The sequence below is a fragment of the Lathamus discolor genome, chromosome 1, assembly GCF_037157495.1.
Source record: "Lathamus discolor isolate bLatDis1 chromosome 1, bLatDis1.hap1, whole genome shotgun sequence".
In the NCBI taxonomy this organism is placed as follows: domain Eukaryota; kingdom Metazoa; phylum Chordata; class Aves; order Psittaciformes; family Psittacidae; genus Lathamus; species Lathamus discolor.
Window position 1 is genome coordinate 67,770,432 of NC_088884.1, and position 27,201 is coordinate 67,797,632.

At 45.0% G+C, this 27,201-nt stretch overlaps 3 protein-coding genes across 4 annotated transcripts in view; 1 reads left to right on the forward strand and 2 right to left on the reverse strand.

Moving 5' to 3' along the window:
* Positions 1 to 9,889, reverse strand: part of MEI1 (meiotic double-stranded break formation protein 1) — a 37,992-nt gene extending 28,103 nt beyond the window's left edge. Inside the window, 10 exon segments of the mRNA XM_065677089.1 lie at positions 5 to 104; positions 654 to 770; positions 1,577 to 1,691; positions 2,161 to 2,291; positions 3,547 to 3,750; positions 4,299 to 4,404; positions 5,060 to 5,133; positions 6,934 to 6,984; positions 9,424 to 9,547; positions 9,773 to 9,889. Coding sequence (XP_065533161.1) covers positions 5 to 104; positions 654 to 770; positions 1,577 to 1,691; positions 2,161 to 2,291; positions 3,547 to 3,750; positions 4,299 to 4,404; positions 5,060 to 5,133; positions 6,934 to 6,984; positions 9,424 to 9,547; positions 9,773 to 9,889 — 1,139 coding nt within the window.
* A 104-nt stretch (positions 9,890 to 9,993) lies between these two features.
* SNU13 (small nuclear ribonucleoprotein 13) lies at positions 9,994 to 13,720 on the forward strand. Its single transcript, XM_065677119.1, has 3 exons — positions 9,994 to 10,102; positions 10,847 to 10,967; positions 11,822 to 13,720. Exons 1-3 carry the CDS (start codon positions 10,100 to 10,102, stop codon positions 12,082 to 12,084), a joined length of 387 nt encoding a protein of 128 aa, XP_065533191.1. The 5' UTR covers positions 9,994 to 10,099; the 3' UTR covers positions 12,085 to 13,720.
* Positions 12,901 to 27,057, reverse strand: XRCC6 (X-ray repair cross complementing 6). Of its 2 annotated transcripts, XM_065677097.1 has the most exons (12): positions 26,897 to 27,056; positions 26,680 to 26,789; positions 26,089 to 26,227; positions 23,964 to 24,218; positions 22,956 to 23,139; positions 21,889 to 22,075; positions 20,126 to 20,294; positions 18,828 to 18,989; positions 18,332 to 18,461; positions 17,561 to 17,661; positions 16,356 to 16,469; positions 12,901 to 15,578 (listed from the first exon to the last, which is right to left on the reverse strand). In XM_065677097.1, exons 1-12 carry the CDS (start codon positions 26,985 to 26,987, stop codon positions 15,382 to 15,384), a joined length of 1,839 nt encoding a protein of 612 aa, XP_065533169.1. In that variant the 5' UTR covers positions 26,988 to 27,056; the 3' UTR covers positions 12,901 to 15,381. The 2 variants fall into 2 exon arrangements, with proteins under 2 accessions (XP_065533169.1, XP_065533180.1); XM_065677108.1 differs by lacking the exon at positions 18,828 to 18,989 and having other exon boundaries at positions 26,897 to 27,057.
* Positions 27,058 to 27,201: the final 144 nt, after the last annotated feature.

A 27,201-nucleotide genomic window follows, 5' to 3' on the forward strand; every position in this document is an offset into this window, starting at 1 on the left:
TTACCGCTTCAGGATTTCAGTGAAGAGCAGGAGCCCTTGTTTGTGCAACTCCACATTGTTCAGCTGCAGGACATCTTGAAGACTCCTCATCAGAGATTCAATGCCTGCACATGTTCAAGAGAAGTAACAGAGAGGGCTTTTAACACCCCAAAGCCCAGTATGGCAGCAAAATTAAGTTTTAATAAGAAGATTTGAACAATTATTCTTCTGAACAACGGGCAGACAACTGCCCCAAACTGCTGTGTTCACTCAGCTCTCTGGTAATAGGCCCCAGTCTCCACTGCTGGAGGTAAGTCCAGAAGAACGGAAGGAATTTAGCCTTTCTTCCTATATCTACTCTTAGTATGTTCACCAAAACACTTAATAGTAACTCAGGTTACTCAGGTAGTGTCAGTCATGATAACTGGTTATCATCATAACGAGTGCATGCCTTGAACTGTCCTAACTGTCATTAGGACAGTTCACAGCTACGTTGAAATTCAAGCTATGCTGGACATCACAAACATGTCTGATTGATAGGCACTCGTTTTCAGTCCTTCATCCGTCCTGACTGGAAATTGTGATTGTGTGTAAAGCATTGAAATTCAGCTAGAGGTACAACAAATGCCCATGGTATTACTGCAGTCCCCCTGTCAGAAAGGTTGATGACTCACCATAGACTGTGTGACACTTTGAGAAGAAAAGGCGCTCTTCAGTGAGGAGGAGCAGGCAGCAATACACTGACCAGATGAGAATTTCACTGTTGCACAAGAGACACTCAAACAGGAATTCTGCAAACCCACAGACACACAGGCAAATAAGGTCAACCCGGTAAGAGGCAGTCTGCCTACAGCCTGGCACAGCTGCTCCCAGAACAGAGCAGAGGAAGGAGGAAACGCATAAGCATAGCAACAGTCACAGGGAAAACGGGTGTAGTATGAAATGGCAGGAATGGAGAGTGGAGTGGAAGCTGGGAGGTAGGCTAGCCTTCAAAGCAAGGTGACTGGAGAGCAAAGTCCTGCAGGCAGGCATCTTCCCAGCATAAACTCAGCAGGCAGGAGCTGAACTGTGGCTCTAGCCTTTGGCACAAACGAAAAGCCACAAAGCAAGCTTTACCACAGATGCAGCGATCTTTTTTTTTTTTCTGCAGAACTTTTACATCTCCTAAAGAATTTGTAAGATGAAAGCATTTCAGTCCTTTGGGATTACAAAGAAATAATAAATCACATTCTAAAGCTAAATCCTAGACCAAATTCTGTACAAATTTACAGTATTTAGTGGGATACGATGGAACTCCAGTCTGTTTTGGCTTGTATCTAAGGTCCTGCAAGAAGGACCTTGACCTGAAGGACTCATCAAATTCTTGTTGTGGAAACTCCATTCTGCCGATTGGCAGCTGCTTCTGTATTTTCAGTTGAAAATTTACTTTCCATTTCTAATCCTAAATCACATTAGTCATTTTTACTGGTATAAAATGGTCACCACACATGTTACGCCATCAGAGGATTTCATGGAGCTGGACCGATTCCTAAAACAAACAGCCAAGGAGTGCCTGATATCAGCAGATGAACAATAAGATGGTACTTCATTTCTTCACCTGGGACATCAGCATGGATAAAAGCAGGAGCATATCTGCTGGGAGAGTGAACCAGCACTGCAGCCATACAGTGAGAACTTGCTGCCTGTAACATCTCATCTCTGGTCAACAAAAGCTGTTGGGAAACAGAAGTCAAAATGAGAGAGGAAATCAACTATGCAGATATGAGTAAGAAACAGTTTCTTCTACATTTTAAAACATAAAACATAAATGAAGATCTCTCCTTTGGTATGTATTTCACAGATTAAACTTGCTAAGGCAAAGTCAAACACTGGACCAAATACATTTCAAAAATGTAAAATGAGAACCACAACAGAGAAGATTATGGGCAAGAATAGCTCTGCCCCATGCTTAGTCATGCTGGCACTGCAAGTGCTGTATCAGAGCTCAACTGTGAGTAAAATTTGTCCCCTCCAGGATGCAGGAATGAAAAATGAGGTGATCTATGGGGGTGTCCTCATTTCCACTGTAGCTTCTATTGCTGGTGTTGGCAACAGCACACTGAAATGCCTCAGATAAAGACTCAATGCAGGCCAGCAAAGTCTTTACATTTACTGACAATTCACTACTACTTCAGCAATCACCTTTTTGAGAACAAGTGGCAATGGATTTTCCCCTTCTAAAAGGTCAGGGTTCTCAGACTCCTCCTCTGGCTTTAAATTATTCATAAGAATGGATACAAAATGGTCAGATTTCAGCAGCTCCTTTAGCAAACCTGCAGAAGGGAGAGAAAGAATGAGCACCATACAGAGCATAGCAAGGATTATATAAACACAGGAGTATTTACAGCCTAAGACTTTTTGCCAACTTCATCCCCTTTCCTGCACTCCTAACAAAGGTGCTCACTTCCAGTTTAGTGAGCTGCTTCTCACTGTGTCCTCAGATACTGCCAGGAGCCCCAGGTCTTGCAAGCCCCTGTTGCTAATGCTTTTTCCTGGGTCTGATGTGCTCCCTGTTCCTTCTCAGAGACCTGCATGTGCACTGATACACCATTTTAGGATCATTCCACTTGCATCATCTTATATGCTCCAGGACCCATCCCTTAAAGTGTTTCCTGGGAGAGCTCTTGACCTGCATTCTTCTCCAAGCTACAGTCAGTGACCCAACAATAACTAGACATTTTCCCTGAAATACTTCCTAGAGAACTGGCATTCATCTTCCCCCTTCTACTTCCACAGTCTCTCACTGAAACAGCTGTGTTTACCTAAAGGATACCAACACACACACAAAAGCCCTCAGTATAAAATGTGTGGAGCACTGCTATAGGTACTGATGCAAATCATCAGTACATGTCAGTACAAATTCACAAGGGGTGTTGTCTGAGCTATAGAATTCCACTTTCAAAGGAAATCATCATCCATTTATAGCAGCCGAGTAGATGAGCTGAGGAGCAATCCAGTTCCTGCTTACCTCCCACAAGAAAACTGAATTCCCTGAATGGTTTACAAACAAGCAATGTCAGAAATGCTGAAATTGTGCTCCCCAGCAAAACTTGACAGGTGCAGTTGGAAGCACAAATGCAAGAAAGCAGTACTTCCACGTTAGCTTCCTAACCTAAACAACATGATGCCTCACATCTGACGACTGTATTTGTTAGACTCCATTCCACTGCTCTACAAAGCCCACTTGCCTGTGTACAGTGTTTGCATTCAGAAACTTTGGGGGATGGGCTGTCCCTAGGATGAAACATCAAACTGAGACAGGCCGGGCCACAGCACATGCTCTAAAGAGACTGAAAACTAGTCAGGGCTAGGTAAACATGAGGCTTGAGGGACAACAGGGAAGTTCAGCAGCAGGTCTGGTCTGTTTGATTGCTGTGGAGTAACAGAAAGGATTGACTGCTGCAGACAAGCAGCAAAAAAACCTCCTCTTGGGAACAATCCACATCACAGTATCTAAATCAGCCAAAGATTTCTTCCTCATCCTAAGCCTTCCCTTGCACCTTGCAGTTTCTCTCAGCAATGCCTTACCCAAACAATTGATCTGCAGCTCCTTTGTCTGTGCACGCCCCAAGGTATTCAAGAAGATACCACGCAGCCTTTCTTCAAAGTGTGCTGAGAGCCGTTCTGTGCCAACAGGGGAGGAGTACAGCTTGCCATACAAGTAGCAGACAGCAGCCTTTACGCCCTCATTTGGGTATGCCAAACCCATCAGCAGATGATCCACTAAATTACCTAGTGTTAGGAACAGAAAGGGCAAACACTCACAGCAATGAACTGATTTCTTGAAAGCACCCGCCTCTTTCTCTTGAAAACTTGCAAAAGCCCACTGGACAGACTGTGTGCAGATTAATGATGCCACAACTAAGTGATATGCTTACCACGATCTGTCCCTCTGAGCAGAGGTATAGTAATAAATGGTTAGAGGAGCTTGCTGTTCACAATAAGAGTATCCATCATCCCAGTTACTCCCACAAACAGCTAAGCTTTGCTCACCAGACCCCCAGGGGCTGGATGAAAGAAAGAAAAGCTATGTATATGTTGCCTGTGAGGCAGACCCACAAACCCCAGTTCACAGAGGTTGTTTTTGCTGGGTTGGCTGAAAGCACAATGACAAACCTGCCGTGAAGGTATTGACTTGCAACCCAGAAGACCTGACCACCACTCTGACTTCTGGTCAGGCTTCTTGCGTGACCTTCATGAATTCACACAGGGTTCATGCATGCATATGTGTATTAGGGCTGTGAGTATTACTCTGCCGTGGTGCGTGACACATTACTCACTGTGCTCTACCACCAGTATATCAGCAAAGCCTGGGATGGCATCTGCCAGCTTGCCCAAGAGAGTGAACGTGGGCAGGCTGCCTCTCATGGTAGTTGCTTTGCATAGCTGTAGAAGTGACAGAGAAAAAAGATATTTCACTTGTGAGGACAGAGTCCAAAGACAAAAATGCACCCAAACCAGCAAGCTCTTGGTGATGAATAATCCTCCAGAATAGGATCTTTTCCTAAGCTTGGTCCTCTTCACCACTTGGTGTAAGCCACAGGAAAACCCTAAACACAGCACTAAATCTCTAAAGTATCTTTTAGTTAATCCAAGAAATCTCTTGCTTGTTGGTTCTTTTCCTCCTCTCCCCTCCAGTTCTTGCATGTGCAGATGAACCACTTTTGCTACTTCCCAATTTTTTGTACCCCTTGGGACCAACACAAACTTAGGAATGAAGAGAACCCACAGCACAAGTTGGTAAAGGTCTTCATATCACTGAAACAGTAAGATAGGAAAAGAAGTATATGAGGAAGCCACACGGCTTTACAAGAGCATCATGAAGTCATGTGGCTGCAAAGCATCATAGGAACAACAGGACGACTCCAGAGAACACACCAACGTGGTCAAAATCACAGCAGGGGAGCTGGCACTAGGACATTCCACTGCAGAGAAGGTTGCGTCCCAACGCAGCAGCTGCAGCCTTGCAAAGCCACTCATTCCCATCTCCTCAACCTCTGAAGGACTGAAAAGGCAGGGCAGGGAATTCACCTTCACTGACCTCTTTCTGGCTTTCATCCAAAATGCAGTGAAAGTACTGTTCTGACTTCAGCTCCACTACAAGCCGCACCAGAACTAGGCAGAAGAACAGTATTAGTAATTCACACACAAGAGCACTCACAATCCATCTTCCACAGAGCTTTAGCAGACTAGTGAGCAAAGAACTTAGACACTAAGTGAGCACAGAGCTGCTGAGAGAACAGGGTACTGCCATTGCTATTGCTTCTGACAGCCTAGCCCAAGCTCCCTGCAGCAACATTCCAGCAGTCCTGTTCAAGCTGCACTACAAACCATCCATGGAAATGAACTGCAAGTGAAAAAGTGAGCATCAGGATACTAAGTAAATTTAAGGAACCAGGAAAGGAAGGAAACAAAGCCCCAGCTTAAAAGTATAAAAAATACCCCAAACTGATAATTGAATAGAGCAGACTTCCTACAGTGTGAAAATTAAAAACACCGCTTTCCAAAGATATCAGAACTGAAAGTGCTGAGTATGCTTAGATGCAGACTGAGAGCTCCTCCTCCTGTTGCTACAGCCCCTGAGGCAACAGTGCAGTCTATCAGCCATTCCTCCCCAGAATTTCTTTTGCCAGAAAGCAAAGCTCCAGTCATCTTCGTCGTACTGTTCACCTCCTCAGCCTCAAGAAAAGGCTGTTATTCTTGGTTCACTGCAACTTCAAGAGCTCTGCCAGCTCTGTCCTAGTAAGAGGAAGCAACAAGAAGCTCTTGTTTACCAGGCACTGATTACATGTTACCCAGGGTTTCCCTAACTAAATCAGGAGGGAACTGCCTGATGCTGGCAGGCTGCCTCTGTCTCCACACGTGTACAAGTGAGCCAGTTCAGGAAGCTAAGTTCCTCTTCTGGTGTTTTTAGAACCTGGGCACCTGAAGGTTCAGCAGATAAAGTTTTGACAATAGGTCCCTTACTGAGACACCATGCAGAACGTTGTTCCATAGGATTTGGTAAGGCTCTTCTGGATGCATCTTGTCACCATGGCATGACTCACTCGCGAAACACACTCTTGTTTTGTATTCTAGGAAAGTATCGCAAAAAGAAATACTAGAGACTGCTGGGTTCACCATCCCTTGATGTATCCAGGGCAATACTGGAGGTTTATCTGGAAGACCTACTTTAACAGAAGAGCATCTCAGCAGAGGCATGTCTTGACAAGTGATTTATATATGGTTTATCAGCCCTTTCTTGCCCTGAATTCTCAGAATCTCTGAAAACTTTCAAGACTTAGCTAACGCTAAGTTAAAATGCCTCTGTTTGAGAACGCCCACCTCTCAACAGATCGGTAACATGACAGAAAGGCTTCTTACCTATTCTGAACCATTTCAAGTAAGTGCCTGAAAACTGAAACCCCTCTGGAAGGAAGGAACCTCCTGTCCAGCCAGGAAAGATGAAAGGAAGAAATCCCTGCATTGCTAATATCACTAGACTCAGCAGAGATGCCCAAGGTTAAACTGGGCTGCAGAGATTCCTCTGTCAGCCCTGCAGATATTTCCTTCAGATTTCAAATGAAGGACTTTCCACAAACAGGCGATCTGCAGCCTGTACAGCTAAACCCCAAGAGAAAGCCAAAAACCCCAAAGCTCACTGAAGACTACAGGAAGACTTCCAATTGATTTTAGTCTTCAATTAGGTCCAAAGACTGTTTACTACTGTTACTCACGTGGCACTAAATTCATGGCGCACACTACCTATGAGAGAAATGCTAAGAATTTAAACACACGCACACCCCCCTGGAACAGTCTGCTCATCACTGCTGAGTTAATAGAACATAGATGATCTTCCTAGTTCAAGCTGTGTAGAAGCTACAGACCCTTCCTTCACAAACTGCCAGTAACTGAGATGTGGCATCTGCCTCTCACCTTCTATGAACAGGTCCAGGGCACTGCTGTCTTCCACAGTATGCAACATCCCTAAAAGATAAGCCACAATCAGTCAGGGAACTCACTCCTGCTGGTGATCATTGGTGCCATAATGCCTGCTTGTAAAAAGATTGCTGCGGATTGTTTTCAGAATCAGAAAAAAACGTTTTGTTTTCCCCACTTCACGTGGCACCAGCCTGACTTTGTCAGAGGAAGGGGGATTCTCTCAGGAACACACGGGCATGAAGGCACCCGGTCCTCTTGCTAATTTTTTATGTGCTTTAGGGTTGAAGTCAATGGCTCCACCTATCTAAGTAAATATGTAACTGCTACTACCATCCCCACGCCTCACTGCACGTATCCAGTATACATCTGAAACAACACTCCCGAATGACCGAAGTTTGAGCCCAGCTGTGAGTTTTCCTTTTGATCTTCCATTCATATGTATTACCATGAACAGCCTTCTCCCTCCACAGCACTGAAAATCCTGAGACCAAATTTGAACATCAGGTTTAAAGCATATGGAAACTGTTCCAATGCTAAATTGAATGTGAAGGCATCACTTTACAAGTCATCAGTATGAAAAGAGCGTAAAATTAGATATATTAAAATAAGCCACTATCTCACTCTGCTACACCATAACTGGTGAGAAACTCTGTCTCCCAACTCCTTCCAACTTCAGGTACCTACAGCATCAGACATCTGGTTCAGACCCCCACTTTTGGCACACACCAAAACCCTTGTTTCAACATATCCAATCAAATTATCTCCCCCTGGAGAGCCCATAACCTCTCAGAAATATGACCAACTAAAGCAATGTTATGACACTACGGATGAAATTCCGTACTCCCTGTCTCATCTGCCCTGTCCTCAGTAACTTCCTTTCACTTTGGAAAGGATTTGCATGCAGCATTAGTGAACATTGCAATACCAGCTGTATGAAATCCAGGCTTACCTGAAATTCACCATCTTCTCATACATAACACTCCACACTACACCTGTTCTCTCAACCCTCTTTTTTTCTGCCTGTGCTTATCCCAATATTCTCTCTCCAGAAACAAATGTATTTTCCTGAATTTACTATTAATAATACCTCCACAGCATTGGCCAAACCTTTGAGGGTCCCTCTTATGCTCTCGCACCAAATGAACTTTGGTTCAATTCAGCTCTGTCTAAAAAACAAGCCACTGTTTGTAGCCCCAAGTTTAGACTGGGGATTCCAAGTGCTCTAGGAGTACAGTAAAACCTCAAAGCTGTCCCCAAACCATCCAATTGTAAAGCTTCTCAAAGAGAGAGACAATTAATACTTGAAAGCAAACAAGAGGATTGAAATGCAAGCACAGCTTCTGGGGTATTTCGTGTTAGGGTCATACAGCATAGGACTGAATTGGCCATAAATCCTCTACATCTGTGCAGGATTATGTGCACAGACAGCACTCTATCAAAATTTGTGCAACAGGTAGAACTAAACCTGCACAAAGTTCTAACAAAGCTGCTTCCAAAACATGCACAGCTCATTTTGTGCTGGGAAATCAACCAGGAAAACACTGTTTGAGTTATTCAGTGCATCAAGGCAGGGCAAGGGGCTTGTGAGTCACTTTCCCCACTGAACAAGAATTAGCTGTGATGCAGAAATGAGATCGTGGAATTAAAGGAATCCAGTATATTTGCTCTTTGAAGGCACTCACATTTATACCCTTCACCTTTCTCTTCCTCCTTACTGCTCCTTCACTTAGACCATTCTTTCTTTTCCATCAAGATTTTGGACAACGCTTTCAAGACCGCTCCCACAGCACCGCTATGCAAACAGAAACCAGCAGGGGACGCTCAAGCTCACTGAGACCGTTACTGGAAAGGCATTTCCGGGTATGCCGCCGAATGCTGCTCTGCTGTGGGGCGGACCGGCAGAAGGAGGCAGCTATTGCAGTCCTACTGCTACCAGGCTTCGTTCAGACGTGAGGTGATGGTGTGAACAAAACAATCGCTATGTAGATTTATATTTCGCATTTAATTTGATATTAAATCCTGCGACACCCTTTTAAGCTCACACTTGCATTTCTGTGTGGATCTTCATGTAATCCACACCTCAGCAGGAGGAGAGCACTGAGGCATGAGACCAGAATGGAGGGCATTCAGGGAAGAGCCGTGCACCAGGCACTCCCTGCGTTCTTCAGAAAGACTTTACAGATAACGTCAACATGCTCTGGAAAACTGCAAGAGCGTTATGAACATGCCGACTCTGCTCCTTGGGGAAGAAAGACGTTAATTAACCTATTCTAAACCAAACGGCAGGCAGATTCCCACAGGCAGCTTGTAACACACCTAACACGGAATGGCAGGAGTACAGAATTGGGTTCCTCAATATTCTTTCGGTTTGGGGTCGGGTTCTTTTTGCTTCTAAATGTGGAGAAGCTTCTCATGTTTTCATTCACAGAAAACAGATTTTAGGCTTCTCCCTGCTCCTGCGTGAGGCCACAGGAGAGCTCTTACCAAAGAGCGTTCCTATCAAATGAACGCAGACCCTCTCGTCGGGAGCCAGCAGCTGGATGACCGGCAGCGCCTGCCAGGCCAGGGCATCTTGGAGACGGGAGAGGACGTGCCTCTTGCGTACCAGCTACGGATCAAGAAACAACCACCCGTCAGCGCTTGGGCCCGGGCCACCCGCTGCTCCCACCCCCCGAGGGAGTCACGGGGAGTGCCACAGGGCCCGGGAGCCGCGCTGGCCCAGCGCCACGGCCACACTTGGCCATGAGAGAGGGGGCAGCCGAGTGGCGGCTGCTGAGCGGAAACGGGGTGCCCCATGCCGGCGACGCCCGGCGGCGGGGCGGGCGCTGCCCACCGAGGCGCTGCCGTCGCGCAGGGTCTCCACGGCGCAGGCGAGGCAGAGCGGCGGGCGGAGGGGCAGCGACCAGCGAGCGCCGTGACCGCCGCCGGGCCGCGCGCACCCCGCCGCCATCGCCTCAGCGCGCCGCCGCTGCCGGCGGGCCCCGGTGAGCGGCCCTGAGCGTGGCCGGGCGGTGCTACAGCGGCACCCGTCCCGCTCGCCCCGCCCTCCCGGCCGCCTGGCTTCCGGCGGCGCCGCTCCGCTTCCGCTCCGCGCGTTCGGGCCGAGAGGAACGGTCGTGCTGCGCCGCGCCGCGCAGCACCGCCCCGCCAGGCCGCGGCCATGGTGAGTGGGGCCCGGCGCCGGCCTCCGCCTCGTTATCCGGCTCCGGGGGAGCCGCGCCGGGGTGCTGGGGCGCGGGGAGAGCGACGGCGCCTCCCCGGCGGCGAGCACGTGGCGGCCGCGGCCGGGTGCGGGTCTCCCCGCAAGGAGGAAGCCGGAGGGGGCTGGCGGCGCTGGGGCACCCGCGGTGCGGGAGCATGGGCTCGGTGAGCGGGCAGGGCGGCAGCCGCGTGGGGGGCAGCGGGCACTGCGGCGCAGCGGTGGCACCTCAGAGGTTGGCGTTCCGGCAGTGCCGGGCGTTAATGCCGCCGGTGGCCTCGTTGTCTTTCTGCTGTGCCATGGCCGTTGTGTTAACGGACGCGTAATTGGCAGAAATCAACCCGGTATGTGCTCTCTCGGGATTACATTCGTGCCCGAGGTTGTTAATTTGTGCACTGAAATGCTTCGTTTTATGTAGTATCCGCAGTAGTAAATGCCTGGTGACTGCCCGGCAATTACGTTCATTGCTGCTAGTTTATAAGGGGGAAGCTGTCTGTGTGGATAAAGACACTGTTAACTTGGAATCCCGGAGAAATTCCTCTTTAAGAATGAAACACAGTGGGGTTTTTAGTGTTTGCACACAACAGATGAGACTAGTGATGTGACTCCAGTAGTCAATATATGTGGTGGACACAATGCCTATGTAGTGTTGTTCTGAAAAAAGGCCCCTTTTGCTCCTAGTGTAACTCTACTTTCTCCTTTCTATAGAGCGAAGCAGAAGTGAACCCCAAAGCTTACCCGCTGGCTGATGCACAGCTCACCAAAACACTCCTGGATCTTGTGCAGCAATCCTGCAACTACAAGCAGCTACGCAAGGGAGCCAATGAAGGTGAGACCCGTGTGTTGCAAAGTGTGCTGGAAATCATCTCAAGGATTTTGCGAGAAGTTGTGGCTAGAGAGTGCCTTTTCTCTCTAGCTGTGGACCCCTAACTTTATATAGGTTAGGCTCTTCCAAGTGTGTGTCCTTCTTCGCCCTTCTGTCATGCTTAAGCAATATACTGGTCCCACTTAAGCAGTATCCTGGGACAGAACTAAGCTGAAATCTCTTCAGCACTTATATGCAGTTCTGGTAGATGCCCAAGCTGTGTTCCTGGTGTGTGTCCTGTGGTCATGGATACTTCAGTGTGTGGCACTGAGATTACCAGATGCTTGGCCAGTTCAGAATCATAAGAAAGATGTGGGTTTGAGGGTACCTCTGGTGCAGCCTGCTCAGAAAGTGGCTCCCTTCCCAGTTGGATCAGGCTGCTCGGGGTTTTGTTTAGTTAGACTTTTAAAACAGGAGTCCCTATGAATAGAAACAATCTCTTGGGACCCATTTCCCATGGCTTAAACCCCCATGGAGGTCTGTGTGAATATAAAATTCCAGCACGTTGCCAGAATCATCTTCAGGCAGCATTCTGCAGCTTGTCCTTTTTACTGCACACTTGTGAGGACAGTCAGGCTTTGTCTTCTCTGCAGTCCCCTTGAAGTAGTTGAAGACAGCAGCTATGTACCCCTCGCTCCCACCTCAGCCCACTCTTCTCCAGGCTAAACAACCCCCTCAGCCCTACAGCTGCCACCTTCCTCTGGCCTGTCCTCATGGTAGCATTAGATCTCGTGACAATTTCTGCATTTCCTGAAGTTATTTTTCACTACATGTGCTTTCCAGAAGGACCTAGACTTACTCTTCAGTCTCTTTTACAGCCACCAAAACACTGAACCGAGGGATCGCAGAGTTCATTGTGATGGCAGCAGATGCGGAGCCCTTGGAGATCATCCTGCACCTCCCTCTTCTCTGCGAGGACAAGAACGTACCTTACGTGTTTGTGCGCTCCAAGCAAGCCCTGGGCCGGGCATGCGGTGTTTCCCGGCCTGTCATTGCCTGCTCCATCACTATCAAGGAGGGATCACAGCTAAAGCCTCAGATACAGTCTGTCCAGCAAGCTATAGAAAGACTGTTGGTCTAAATGCCCATGAGTTTAACTGTGTGGAATAGGAAAGTTGGAGTTGGGGGAATTGATGTCTACCTTCGGTTGAGATCATAGTTTTGATATCAGTGTTTCATTTCAAAACACCATATTTTTTGTTTAATAAGGCTTAATTCTTAGTGTTGCTGCCTCTTCTCCCCACCCCTTTCCATTATTCCAACATACTCATTGTATTACTTCTTGAAAAGCGATTGTACTTTATTGTACTGTATTTTCGGTTTGATGTTTAAAACAACGGGGGGAAAAAAGAAATCCTTCATCTCCACATCTGCCTGCTCAGGGCTTTTTTTAACCCACCCATTAGCTTCCTCTGTGTTGCAGTACTTCTGCTAAGCTTCAGCCTCTAACAGGCATGAGTAACTGGCTCTGAAGGGTTTAGCCTGAGGACAAGGTGTGTCAGTTTGGTTCCCTGTGGAGCTGTTGCTTTATGCCATGGAGCAGTGTACACCAGGTGTAAGGCAGACAGTGGCTACTGTGTAGCAGTGGGCAAAGCCAAGATCAGTAGGCATAGCACAACCGTTCTTGAAGCCAGGCAACAGACTGCTGTAAGAGGTGTATGGGGAGCAGAAATCATACGGCAGTGCAGAGGAGGAAATCTCTTATTTCACTTATTTTTAAATATCGACTTTTTAAGAAAAATAAAATTGCTGACAAAGCTAAACATTACTGTTATTCCCTTGGGGAAGCATTTGCAACTGATGTGTTCCTACTTGTAAAGCTAAACTGCTCAGATTGCCTAAGGGCTATTGCAGTGCAGTAGTTCATACTCCTTCGGTTTGATGGGTTTTTTTCTTGGGACAGTATCAATGAGCTTGGGCTTCCTGGGAAATTCAAGTACAAAACATGGCAGAGAGGAGCCTGCTGGGGCTGACAAGTACCCTACATGTGGCCATAAAAGATACCGTGCTTTTAGGCAGCTACTGTACTGTAGCCGCCCAACTGAAGATGAACCCTGTAAGTCATGGGTCTGAAACAACAGAGAGCAAGTAATTTTTCAGATAACCTGTGTCTCAAGAAGCAGAATGCCAGCTAATCCCATGCTCTGGAAAAGTGTGAAGCACCACCTGCCTTCTGGATTAATGGTGGTTTTGTGGAGCTACCTTTAGTTAAATGCATGTTGTGTAACAAAATCCACTTACTGCTCTAAGGAGGAAAGTTTGAGCCTCTGTGTTGAAACAGATCCTATCAAACCTGCCTTCTACTGCAGGGTGCTAAAGCTAGTGTGGAAAGACTAATAGGTGCAATAGCAGAAGGGAAAATAAGTTCTCCTGTAACATTTCCATAGAGGTAGTAACTTCATAACTTTAGTAAGTACGTCCCAAGCTGATGAAATCAGCTTATGAAAGCCTGAAAACAAATCCTGCCTATATATCTTTGTAAATGGCCGATAACAGTAATATCCTTGCTGAGGTGAACTTAATGCAAAGAGTTTGGAGCCTTTTCATGTGTATGAGGTTCAGAAAGGCTGCTGTTCCCTTCTACTGATGCTGACTGTTGAATTAGTGCTTAAAACCACAACTTTGCAAACGATTTATCCTACTGTACCCTGCCAAGATAGCTGATGTAAGACAAAGCACATGAGGAGCAGAAATAAAGGATTCTTAAGCAAGCAAAATGGTCTAGTTTTCTGCTCTGCAGCCTTCCCTTTTAAAATTCTGCTTTATGCTGTTAACACACACACAAAAAGCCAGGAGGAAGATCTAATAACGTAGAACAAACATGCCACAATCATCCAAAACCTGGAACATGCTGTGCCTGGAGGTTAGCAAGCCAAGAGTTAACAAGGGCAGTTAGGCAATGAAAATTCACAGAATTAAGGACAGGACACTAGATGTTTTATTGCCTTCAAGTCTTGCTAAGACAAGTGTTTACAGTAACTTCTTTGCTGAAGGGCAAAGGAAATTGATTGCTTAAACAGATTTTTATTAAAAATAGCTACTACAATGCAGGATGATTGGAAGTATAATGCACTATGCATAGCTCCAGTGCTGCAGAGCTCAGCGGAGGCCAGCTGCTCTTTGGAGAGGAGCTGTGGGAGTGAGCAGCATGCTGGCACAATGCAAGGGCTGTGAGTGGTCAAGAGCTGGCTCTGATACACATGCCACACACTACAGCATTGGCACAACCTTAATACATGGCTTAATTCTCCAGTACATTGCCTAATAGTTTCTGTGCCAAACAGGAATCCCTGAACACTGACACTACGCAGACCAAAATGACACCTCATGTATCCAATGTCTGCATCCTGTAGAAAGTTACAGTTCAGCTAAACAACTAGTTATGTTTTCTAGAGCAAGATCGGTGACTTGGTTTTAGTCATCTTGCACAAGACGTGTGGAGCATGCCAGGGGTGGAAGTCTAAAAACCAAAACATAGCCCCATGTGCAGCTTCCGTAACTAGGATTAAAAAACCGAAAATCAACTGGAGATAACAAGAGCTACTCTCCACAACTTGCCATTTTTCTATTTTTAAAGGACAGATCTGAGGACAGAAGCCTGCACAATTGTCTGACTCACTGCAGAGGTAAAAAGCTCTGTGCCATCTAAGTAATTTAACTGGGGTAAGTGCTTGCAGCCTTCCAGAGAATATGATTTCCCCCCTTTTTAAAACCAGCTTTTGCTATTACAACTTAAAAATGGAAAACCTGGCTGTGCAGCTTCATGAAGTGCTGGCTTGTTGCCCTAAGGACTGGCAACCGCTTCCCATAATGATTTTCTCCTTTATGATCTGCTGGTAATGTTTGTAATGCCAGTGGTGGAAGAAAACCCAACCTGGTCACAAGTACTGATACTGACTGGCTGTTCTGGAGAGTAGGAGAGTAACACATCACATCTAAACAGTCTGTTAGCACACAGACTTGACCGGCTGCTTGAACTCGGGGGGGCCATTAACACAGACCACTCTTCCTTCTTACTCACACTGAACTCTGAAAACGCCAAAGTTTTGCTGTTATTATGATGCAAAGATGGTATAGCCAGTGTTGCAAAGTAAGAAGTCCAAAATAACTTTTATTACGATACAAGAAAGGCACAACTGTGTTCGCTTGCAATGGGGGACCTGAGTTAGCAGGGACTTCAATTATGCCTTTGGCTACTGTGAACAGAATCCAACTTTGCAGAGATATCTCACAACTAAGAGTAAAAAATTTCTCACTGCCTGGCTCAGCAACATTCAGTCGCCTTCTCCTTAGCAAGATTAAACAGACACATATGCATCCACATAAGACAACTACAATCTTAAGCAGACTGAAGTCAACCAGGGCCTTTCACTCCTGCTTAATGCTCATTAAAGTATTCCGTTAACGCATCCATGAGCTCCTGCTTCTTCCCCCCACCCTTCAGCCCATAAAGCTTGCATGCATCCTTCAGAACAGGTACAGTGAACTTGCCCAGAGTGCCGTTCTGTACATGACTCCGCAGCTCATCTTTTGAGATTTCTACCTTGAGCCTCTTTTTCGCTGGACCATCAGAAGCTAGAAGGAGAAATGTTAGATCACGAAGATTTTAAAGTGTCTTAATAGAAAGACATCAGTGTTTCTTACACAGTTAACGGCAGTTAGCACATGGTACTGTAACAGCTCATAGACCTAGTTTCCACGTTTTAAGAAGCAGGTGTCACTCACTACACAAGTCATGTAGTTTTTCACTGATAGAAGTAATTTCAAACAAGTATGAAACTTTGTGTCCTGATGGAAAGATCACCCCAAAATGAAACTTTTAAGGGATTCTCACTGAGACAGCAGAATGCAACGCTTCCACAGGGAGCTCAGCTAACCAACACTCCCACTTTATGCAGAGTTTCATAGACTCCCAAACTATGCATGTACTTCTGTGTTACTTAGCCATTTAGCCTTAAAGATGCTCATCCTGGACTCACTAAATAGCCCACGCTTAAAAGTCTGCTTCTTCACCAACACAAACTGAAAGCATGAATGATTTTATTACTCTGTCACAAAAAAACACCCCCAAAATTAAGAAAAAAAAAAAGAAAAAAAAAATTGCAATCATTTACCCACACTGCTTCCAATACTTCACTATGTACTTTGTCATTCCAGCAGTTCTCCAACTGGATACTGGAATCTCCTCTACTCCCTCAGAATCACTACTGGGTATAAATCCACTTCCTTGCAAAGAGGAGTAGGAAAGCTGTTGCACAAGTGGCTTCTTTAAACTATGAGATGAACTTGAAACTTTAGACTTCTAAACAGAATACAGACACCATGTTGTGTGTCTGCATCACCACCACTTACCTTGGTTTTGCTTTACAGCCATCCCATTGGGATTGTAGTCAGGGGGATAAACCAGCTCCTTAAACTCCTCCACCAGGTTGCCCAACCTGCGGTTCATCTCTTCAACCTTTGGCACTGGCAAAAGAGATTTTCCCTCTCAAAAAACATAGTGATGACAGGAAATTCTAAACAAGGCCATCATAGCCCATCTCTGGCAGTGTCCAAGGCCAGGCTGAATAAGGCTTGGAGCAACCTGGTCTACTGGAAGGTGTCCCTGCCCATGGCAGGGGGTTGGAACTGGGTGAGCTTTAAGGTCCCTTCCAACACAGACCATTCTGTGATTCTGTGATTCTATCACCAATACAATTGTGTCTCTGTAATAACTAGCAAGTGTCTTGCAAGCATGTGCAATGCAAAGACCTATGTTATGATACCCACAGATGAGAAATGTACAGCTCTTGATAATATCGAAAGTCTGTATCATATGTTAGGTAATGGACTCTCACATATCCTGAATAAGAAATACACACATAGAACAAAACTGACACTGACAAGCTGGAAGTGTCATAAAAAATCTCCCACTTCCTTGCACTACCACCCAGATCTAATCTTAAATATTTAGAATACAGCACGTTACTATCTAAGGTTGCAAGTAGTTTGAGGCAAACCAGCTTGTTTCTGTCATATCTTGCCCAGGAACCTAGATAATTCATTAGGTGTCCTTCAGAAGAGACAAGCAGTTACTCCAACACTGTTCCTGGAATACAACATTGTTTTTAAAAAGGAATTTCTCCTTGAGGAATAGGATTCTTATCCTTTAATAAGACACTCTTACCTAGGAACTCTCACAGCCACAAGGTGGCATCACTGCCTCCTCCAGAATAATTCTCCCAGTAGTTCTGTCCATTTATCAGACTGAAATATTAATTAGATTCTTGAAGAAAGGACTTTATGAAAAAACTCTTGTCACCATAGAAAAAAAGGTGACTCAATTTTAATTTTGGAGGGTAAAGTGAACAATTTTTCCTTTATCTTGAAAGTGACAGCATTAGAAAGTAAGGTTTCAACATTTCAGAACGGACACATCCAGAATTCTACATCTTGGAACTGCACACAACTGAAGTATTTTTAAAGGACTTTTGGGTTTCTAGTAGCACATCTCTGACTTCAAACTAAGCCAAGAGCCTTCTGCCCCACCTCCCTTTGCACCCACCAATAATTCTCACTTGTAAGATCCTCAGCTTGTTCTGGTTCGAGCATATCCAGTGCCAAAGCCTCCAGATTCCTGAAGTGCTGCTGCAAAACTGGGTTCTCAAAGCTGTCAGTCCTGTCAAGAATCCCCCAAAACATCAGTGCACGCAGCCAAGAACACAGACATGTAAGATCTACCCCCAACTTCTTTCAAGTAAAACTACCCTCTTCCTCCTCTGACAATCCATCTCATCAGAACTGCTTTTTCTCTTGCTAATTTACCTGCTGAATCACTATCCTGTCATGCATCAACCCCATCAGAAAGCTGTGTGAGAGAAATGGAGACAGTGGTATTCCACTTTAATAACAGCTATACTACTTTCTACATACCTAGGAAAGGATCTCCCATAAGAGCACTTCATAAAATGTATCCTTGCTATAATGAAAAAGGCCCAACTATTCTCTCTAAAGCGTTCTAATTTAAACAATCCCAGTCCGATCTGCAATAGATTGGCAGAACCACAATAAAATGCGATACCTCTGCAACAAATGACAACAGCCCAGAGAACAAGGGCAATTCTGTGAAGAGCTCCAGAACGTGCTACATAAAGCATGTGGTGCCTGGGTATTCAAAATTATTAAGAATAAAGTTTGGACAAAGCTACTGCAAAGGGAAGCAATTTGCATCAAAATACATCAAAGTCTCATCTCGTGGACACCACAGCTGACCAATATGTGCAAAAGAGCTAACAGCATTATGCTTTCTTCCCCATACTACCCCCTGCATGCTATTTATCCCCAGGTACCTGTATTTGAAACGGAGTTTTTGAACTATTTCCTTCATTTTGTCCACCTGCTCTCGACTGGCTGGCACCTTTTCTGTAAAATCAACCTTTCGCTTGTCATCTGCGTATGGGAGGAAGATCATGTGGAAGCCTACACAGAAGAGAGGGAGCAAGAGAACAGTTACACAGAACCACGGCCTCAAAATGATCTTTTATAGGAAAGACCACGACACTTATTATCTGCCTAGGTCTGATGACTCCAAACTAGCTAGCTGTTCTGTTGTACATAACAGCGATTCATAACACTTCCTAGCACCTACAGCATGACATGTTATTTCTGAAATGCTTTTACTTTGTACACAAGCAGTGTTATTTCCCTAGTTTACATCCTCCCAGAAGAGGATTTTCCACTTAAAAGAGGTAAGAAAATGCAAAAGAGCAAGAGTCTGCCTTTGCTCCCTAATCATTCCGCACTCAGCTGAATGGATGCAGGGAAAGGCAGCATCTTTTCCCATACCTGGAGGAGCTATCTGCACTTTCTGCTCATCCACCTCTTCCTCCTGGGGAATTAGGGCCACAAAGCGAGGAGGGCTGTTCTGCCGGGCAGTATATCTGCACAGTATCATCATTTCCCTCTCCAGGCATTTCATCAGTAAGGCATTAAATAGCGTTGTACTCCCTGCAAAGTAAAGACTATACTGGTCAGACTGACAGCTTTGGTCCTTTGATCAGGAATGTAAGCCCAGACATTATAGTTTCAAAACCTGTGGCTTCTTTGAAATGGTTGAAATATTGGAGAGGTAAAAAGCAACTTTTGGAAGGGGAAGCCCTCAAAAATGACAACATTAGTGTCAATCATGACCATAGCAGTGAGAATTCTGGTGAAAGAAATGAAATCATGAGCATCTGAGCTATCAAATACAATTTAAGGTTGTAAACAGGTATCTAAAAAGCCTCTTTCTGTTCTGGTGAGACATCATAGTAGCAGCACATCATAGAACCTTTGTAGAAGTAGCACTAACAATTCAGACTGCAGTATTCCTCTCTTGAGGCACACATTTGCTTTGTATTTTACCATATTTGGTGGTCAAGAAAAGACTGACACTTAAGTGAGGTGTTTGATTCAGGAACCTGAAAAGCTGGAGAAGCTAGTGTAAAGATTTTTAGTCAGCCACCACAAAATATCTGGTCATACCTCAGCCTTCTCTATACACCAGTAGACTGAGGAGCTAGAATTTTTTCTTTACTACTGAAGTTTGGGACGCATTAATACTATATTTCTTGATAAGCAGACTTTCATGCACGTGTAAAAAGGGGAGAAAAAGCAGTCCTAAGCATCCTCTCTTCACAAGCCCATAAAGTTCTGTTAATTTAACCATACTTCTTGAGTATTATTTTCACTTTGAGCTGATACAGACTTAAAACCAGCAATTATCTTCACTGGTTTAGGGTCTGATTTTTGTTTGGTTGGGGTTTTTTTTTTAACCATCTTTGCCTTCCATTCAGGTACTAGGATCCTTCACTTTCACGAATGACAAAACCAAATATTCTGGGACTACATCTGTATAGTTTGATTAGCTGCTTGTCATGAGGGATGAAACACAGAATCCAATCAGCTCTTCCACTACTGAAGAAAACAAGAATTAATCTGCAGCTGAGAGGGTCAGTAACAGTAAATTCCATACTTTTCAGCATTAGCAAGTTGTTATATCAGACAAAGATTTTACACTTGATCTCCAATGACTCAAAACCACTATGAATCAGCTGGTTACCCTAATGCAAGGTGGTGAATCTTCTCTTGCCATCTTTACTTACCATTTATTAAGGACTCCTCAGGATAGATGAACTGGGAGGGCCTGATATGGTGGTGCTGTTTCAGCATTGAGAGTGGTTTGAAGCCAATCAGATACAAGCCTGGAGAACCAAACCGTCTCAATTCTTCTGTTTCCTCTTTCTCCAGCACAATCTGGCGGTTTCCATATGTCTAAACCAGGGAAGAGCAGATAGTAGTGCTAGCAGCATAAAAAAAACTTGCAGGGGGAGGGAGCAGGAAGAGGATACAATTGCTGTCTTCCACTACTGAAAAAAGGATTTCAGACAAGACAGAGCGAAGTCTCATCATTAGCGCATATGGAAGTGGCAAGCCTCAGTCTGTGATCATCATCCCAAGGGAAATTCCACCTGGACATCAGCAAAATGCACTTTCCTAAGACAATGGTTAAGCCAAGGCTCCATTCCTTGGAGTTCTTCAGAGCTGCCCCAAAACAAACCCTGAGCAACCTGATCTGATTTTGTGAGTCTTGCTCTAGACTGGGTTGGACCAGACATTTTCAGAGGTGCTGTCTGATTCAACATTGCCTCAGCAGATGCGCATCAGCTATCTACTCCTGGCAGAAACAGTGACCAAGGAACAATGCTTTTGATAGGTCACAAAAACATACTGTAGTCCAGCTGCTGAAATCAGACATCACAGCTTAATACTCGGCTTTTTTTTCATCTCCTGTACTTCATTTGAAGAAACTAATGTCCAGCATAAACAAACTTAATATTTAATCTTAAGACAACAACTTTAAGAGCCTCTGGCATGAAAGGACATATTTGTGCACTTGTGACAATATACCTAGCAACTGCATATCCTGCTCTGAAATAAAGCCGTGCCCGAACAGAACATGACATTTAATCTACATCAGCCAAACTATCAAGCAGAAAGACAGAGCAAAGAATAAAATAACAAAAAAAACAAAGGTAATACACCCTTTTTTGTTCTTGTTTGGAAAAAAGCACCACCACTCCCCCACCTCCTATGATTCACACTTGTCTGTTCAATAAAATGGCCAAAATCTATTCCTAGTGAATCCAAAAATAAAATGAGCAGTGACAGCACGAGGCCACATAAGGTCACGCTCTGACAGCCTGGTTCTGCCTTACAGAAAGAAATGACCTGTGTCTCTAAGCACATTTCCACTGGTGGCTATGCTTTCTCTTGACAGGCACGCTAGAGAAACAACCCACTCTTACTCTGCATAGAATTACAGAAGAGTTTTGTTTGGAAAGGACCTTAAGAACATCTAGTTCCAACCCCTTGCCATGGGCAGGGATGCCTCATACAACACTACATCGCCTAAGGCTCTGTCCAACCTGACCTTGAACACTGCCAGGGATGGAGCATTCACAATTTCCTTGGGCAACCCATTCCAGTGCCTCACCACCGTCACAGTAAAGAGCTTCTTCCTTAGATCTAACCTGAACTTCCCCTGTTTAAACCCACTACCCCTGTTCTATCACTACAGTCCCTGATGAAGAGTCCCTCTCCAGCATCTTTGTAGGCCCCCTTCAGATACTGGAAGGCTGCTATGAGGTCTCCACACAGCCTTCTCTTCTCCAGGCTGAACAGGCCCAACTTTCTTAGCCTGTTTTCATACATAGCTTACAAAGTGAACAGGCTGTCCCCAGGGGCATACAGATGTAAATATTTCTGCATCTGATCTTGAAAGTGAAACATAACCAAAAGCAGCAAGATAATCAGCATCTCTTCCCCACCATCACAGGAAAAAGCAGGCACATAATCAATACGTTACCTGCGCCCTTTTTGTGTCACTAGGCAGGAGCAAGCTGCCCGTTTTCGCATTAAACATCCTTGTTTTTATTTTAACCAGTTCATTAGTTTCCCGATAAAGCTTCACCGGATAGGGCTTGTAAGCTTTGTGAAGAAGGTTGTAAACACCAACAGAAAGCGACAGATCTTTGTTCAGATACAGATTTAGCCTGTGTAAAAAAGCAGATACAGACTTGAGGCTTCTGAAAGTTCACTTGCAAAGAAAGTAATCTCCTTAGAGAACTTATTTTCTCTGCCCTCCTCCTCCTCCCCCAAAAATCACATGTATCTGAGCAAGAATGCCAATGACAACAGCTCAGGTTGGGATTTTTAATATGTATTTTAAAAAAACATTAGGCTGTCAAGGGAAGCTCACTCCCTTAATGTGCTTTCACATCACTCTGCTATAAACTGACTCGTTTAAAAACACAACTGTTATGGAGTGCGTGGCTCCAAAAATACTTTCTATCTGCTTTGTCAAGATCCCTCTAATCTCTCTGAAAGTATCTTTAATCTTACAGTAGGAGATCAGAAATATCAAGGTTATGTAAATCCACACCAAGTACCTAGACAGACTGGCCACACAGAACTGTTTCATAACAGGCCAAAATACCTACTATTCATATTGAGGCGCTTCTTTCTAAGTTAACACCAGTAAGAAGAACCTCATTTCAATCAGATTTCACTACAAACTATTTCACATGTTGCAGAGTTTTTCTGTATTTTACTTGGCAGTGATGTCATGCCTGGACAAGCTCAATACAGAAGACATCACACAGAGGAAAAAAGGAAGCCAAGCTTCAATCTCCACTCTTCTCATCCACCAAAGACAAATATCCTTGGAAGCTAGGGAAGAAACACCAATCTTGGCCTAAGGAATTAAGATTGAGGAATGCAAGCACTGATGTCTTTACATTCCAATTGTTCCAGAGGAGGGAGGTGAGATGCAGTCTAAAAAGGCATCAGGTGCCTCCACTGAATGAAATACCTAGAATATTTCTAAAATAACTACAATTTCTAGACTATTACCTAGAATAACTAGGCACAAACCTGGCTAAGGTCCGTTTCTTTGTCTCCTTCGCTCGTACTTTCTTCATGAGATGTTCCAGTTTCTCTGACTGCTCAGGTTGGATCCCAAGGTCCTCATCCTCTGCTATGTTTACTATATCCCTGTAGAACAAAGAGATATTGAACCCTCCAGGCTTCTTTAAGTGCATCAAGTCCAGGATGATACCTAGAAACAAAGCAAAAGATAGGAGGAGGATCACAAAACAGCTTTTTTCCTACATTGGCATTTCTCAGCATTCTCAGATTTCTCTATTTACACAAAGAATTTAAGCAAGAATAAGCTCCAAACTGTCATCTGCACCAGACATGAAATTTTCTAGGGAAAGAGGCAAAAGACATTCTTCAACTTCAGTCTAAACAATGTAGCACAGAAAATATTTCCTCCGTAATTAAGAATCTGGACAACATTGTGTATGAAGCAGCTGCCTCAGGCACAGATGCAAGTAACGAGCTCAGAAATACCCCATTTCCAGTTTTAAGGGCTAATGGATTAACTAAGCCTCACAGCTTCTAAATCCAGCACATCTGCTGAACTGCAAGAGCACTGGTTACCACAGCTACACAGTTGAATAAAAGAAGCATTTGCTCTCTAGTCACTAAGCTCAGGATGCTGTTCTTCAGCTAATTCAAAATGGAGCCATTAAAATAATTTTCCTTTTGTGTTAACTTAGTGTTATTATTCTCTTCCTGGAAAATGGTGGAACAATGAAATAGTTTGTTTTCCACAGCCCTCTTAAGTCCTGATTTATGCTATCAGAGTAGAAAAAGAGATCCTAGAAAACAAATATTAGTTGTTGGATACCAGATTGGATAGCAAATTTTCTAATTTAGCTTAAATACCAAATTTCTAATTTGGAAAGTTTCAGAAAACTTTGCCAGTTCTGATGATTTTATGTTCTTTTTTCCATCACAAACTTGCAATGCAGTCTGCATCTGCTGCAAGGATACGTCACTTTAATTCTGCCTGAAATTAAAGGGGAAGATAATGACCTGTGTCTCTCAGATCACCAGCTCTGGTCCTGGCCAGCTTGGCTTTAGCACTGTCATTGGCATGAGGGTCATCCTCATTGGTGAAGAGCATGATCCTTTTGTGGCTCAGTCTGACTCGGATATCACTGAAGAGATTAGAGCAGGCCCAGAGTGCTTCACCCAGTGAATAGTCGGCATTGTGGCCAAAGGTGTCACGGAAAAGTGTTTGTCCTTTGTCTCCCTTGTACTGGTCCAGCTCTAGGACACGCTTTGCACCTAAGCAGAATAATAGCATTTATATACATTAGAAATACTGAAGGAAGTACTGCAAACTCTTCCAAATATGCACTGAGGGGCGCTTGCAATTGACATCTGACTAATGTCCCCTCACACCTTTGTGGCAATGCCTTCCAATACCCATCTGAGAAAACTGTTCAGCATAGCCTAATGTTTGCAATATCGCAAGCCAGTTACCACCTGAAAGCACCTACTAGGGCCAAGCAGACACAAGTGTCCTGGCAATAATGAGGGGCTCTTCCTGCTGTAGGAGGTAAACAGGCAGGGATCCAAGTATTACAAACCCTCTACACTCAAAGGACAAGTGCTCAGCAGGAAAGGCAGCAACTGCACCCACTGCAGAGGCACAACAGACTGCTGCGCCACCAGGGAGAGGAGAGGAGCCTGAAATACATCCTGCGTCTCCACAGCACATTGGAAGGTTCATAATTAGGTACTATATACTAACTAACTACAGTATGATTTTTCTTATCCAGCCCATGCTGCTCTCCAAGGGCAGCAAATACACAATTCTCTTCCTTTTTAACAACCACCACTTTTCACCTGCATTGTCTTCATCAGCACAGCCAAGCTACTTCCTCTAAGGCAAGGCAAAAGGCAAGCAGGGAGAAAAAAGCAGGGAGGAGGAAAAAAGGATGAGCAAGAAGCCTACGGTGCCTGGTGCCAGAAAAGGGAGAAGAACTTAAAGCAGTCTTGTCAGGTCCCTGTTGCAATTAATTCTGAAACTAGGACAAGGCACAGTTCTTTCAGGAGACCCCCCTGTGTTATTAAACCTGCCAGTTAAGAAAATTAAATCAAACCTCCTCAGAGATAAAGGCTGCTATTAAAAGCTAGTAGACAAAATCACTCACAAAACTGCTGTCAGAGAATCTGCAACCACTAGCATGCATTCTTTGCATCCTATCTTTTCCAATTCAACAACTGGCACTCGTGCTCAAGCAGATGCTAGATAATTAATAAATAATTAACAAAGGGTGGCCACAAAGAAGATGGAGACTCCCTTTTTACAAGTCACATGGAAAAGATGAAAGCTAATGGGTACAAGTTACTCTTGGGGAGATACTGACTGGACACAAGAGCAAAATTTGTCACAATGAGAAGAATCAGGTACTGGAATCATCTCCTAGGGAAGTGGTGGATTCCCCAACACCGGACACTTTCAAGATTTGGCTGGACAGGGTGGTGGGACATCTAGTGTAGTTCATGCCTGCCTAGAAAGGTTGGACCAGGTGATCCTTGAGGTCACTTCCAAACTGGTATTCTATGATTCTATGATCAATTCTATGAAATTCTAAGAAAAGGAAGAGCTAAATTCAAGAACTGCAAAACTTGTTCTGAAAATATGAGATGGAACACACCAAACAGGTTAACATATTGGACAACCTGTTCTAGCTGACCCTGCTTGAGCAGGAAGGTTGGAGAAGACAGTCTCCAGGAATCACATCCAACCTTGGCCATTCTGTGATATTCTCCATCAGCTGGAATGCACTGCACCTTAGCATGTATGCATGATTTTCTGAAGTGTGGCAGACACATAATAGGTCTCCAAGAGTTCTGTTACAATCCTCTTAGGTTTAGCACACAGCAAGTGAACCACCACATTAAAACAGAAGAAAATACATAGGAAAGGGATCTGACCCAACCATAACAGACAAAGCTAAGCTCCTACTAAGATTCCATGCTTTCAATAAACTTCTAAACCTACCCCTCCCCAATGCACCTCAGTAACAGCAACCTTTTTGTTAATCTGACAGCCGTTTTCAGAGAGATCAGTTACTGACAGTGCTGCTACACAGATTTCCTTACTCCATCTTTCTATGTGACTTTCATATCACTTTACTGCCTCTACCTGGATTATCCAGCTCCTGAAGAACATAGACGTGCTTGAAATCCGCAGAGTTCTTGTTCTTTTCCGTGCCATAGAACACCACACCCAGCAGGTCCCTGTCACTACTAATGATTTTGCTGGTGTACACACTCCAGATGCACTGGAAAAAAAAAAAAAGAAAGGAGAAAAAATGCACATGGGTCAAAGCATGAAGAAAATCACCCGTGGTAAGGGTGCAACAGCTCTGACTTTGGCACTCAGGCCTTTATACAAGTAGACTCTAGCAAACAGAACCACAACAGATGCTTTAAGCTATGTTTCCCCAGGAGTTTGGGATTCTTGTTTTTCAAGAGACCTCTTTCAATACACAGCCTTAGGCATTTTTTCATTAGTGTTCCCTTTCTACGAGCACGATCCATGCTGAAGGTGGATCCATCGCCCATTCTATACACGTTTCCCTCACACAACTCTGGACACGGCCCACCAGGCACCAGATCCTCCAACCCCACAGCCATCCTTCAACCTCGAGCTGCTCGAGTATCCCAGGGCCCTTACACCAACAGACCAGGCACTGCGACCACCCGGTCCCCGAGGCTCCCCGAGCAGCCTTACCTGGATCGTCATGTCAAAGGGAGTCACGCCGTCCCCGTCGGGCTCAAACATGCCCTCGGACGCATCCACTAAGAAAATGAGGCTGTCCCGACCTAAGAACTTGTAATCCGCTATGGAACAGGGAGGGGAACAGCTTTAGCAGCGGCCCGCTCCACCCGCTGACCCCCGAGGGGAGCGGGCCCCGGCTCGCCCCCTGGGATGGGCGGTGAACCCTTACCGACCGCCTCAGCCCTCTCCTCGTCCTGCTCCTGCTGTTCCTCCTCCTCCTCCGGCCCCTCGCTCCGGTAGTAAGACACCCAATCGGACATGGCTCCCAGCGCCGTGCCAGGCCCAGCGGAACCAGGGACACCTGCACCCCACGCTCAGCCAACCACTCATCACGGGACCAGCCCTCCATACAGCCGCTAACCAATGGCCCTGCACCTACCACGGGAAACCACGCCTCTCCTCCCCGTCGATTGGTTGAGAAGGGAGAGGGAAGGCTGGAGCTCTACCCGCCCGGCCAAACCTCAGCCAATGGAA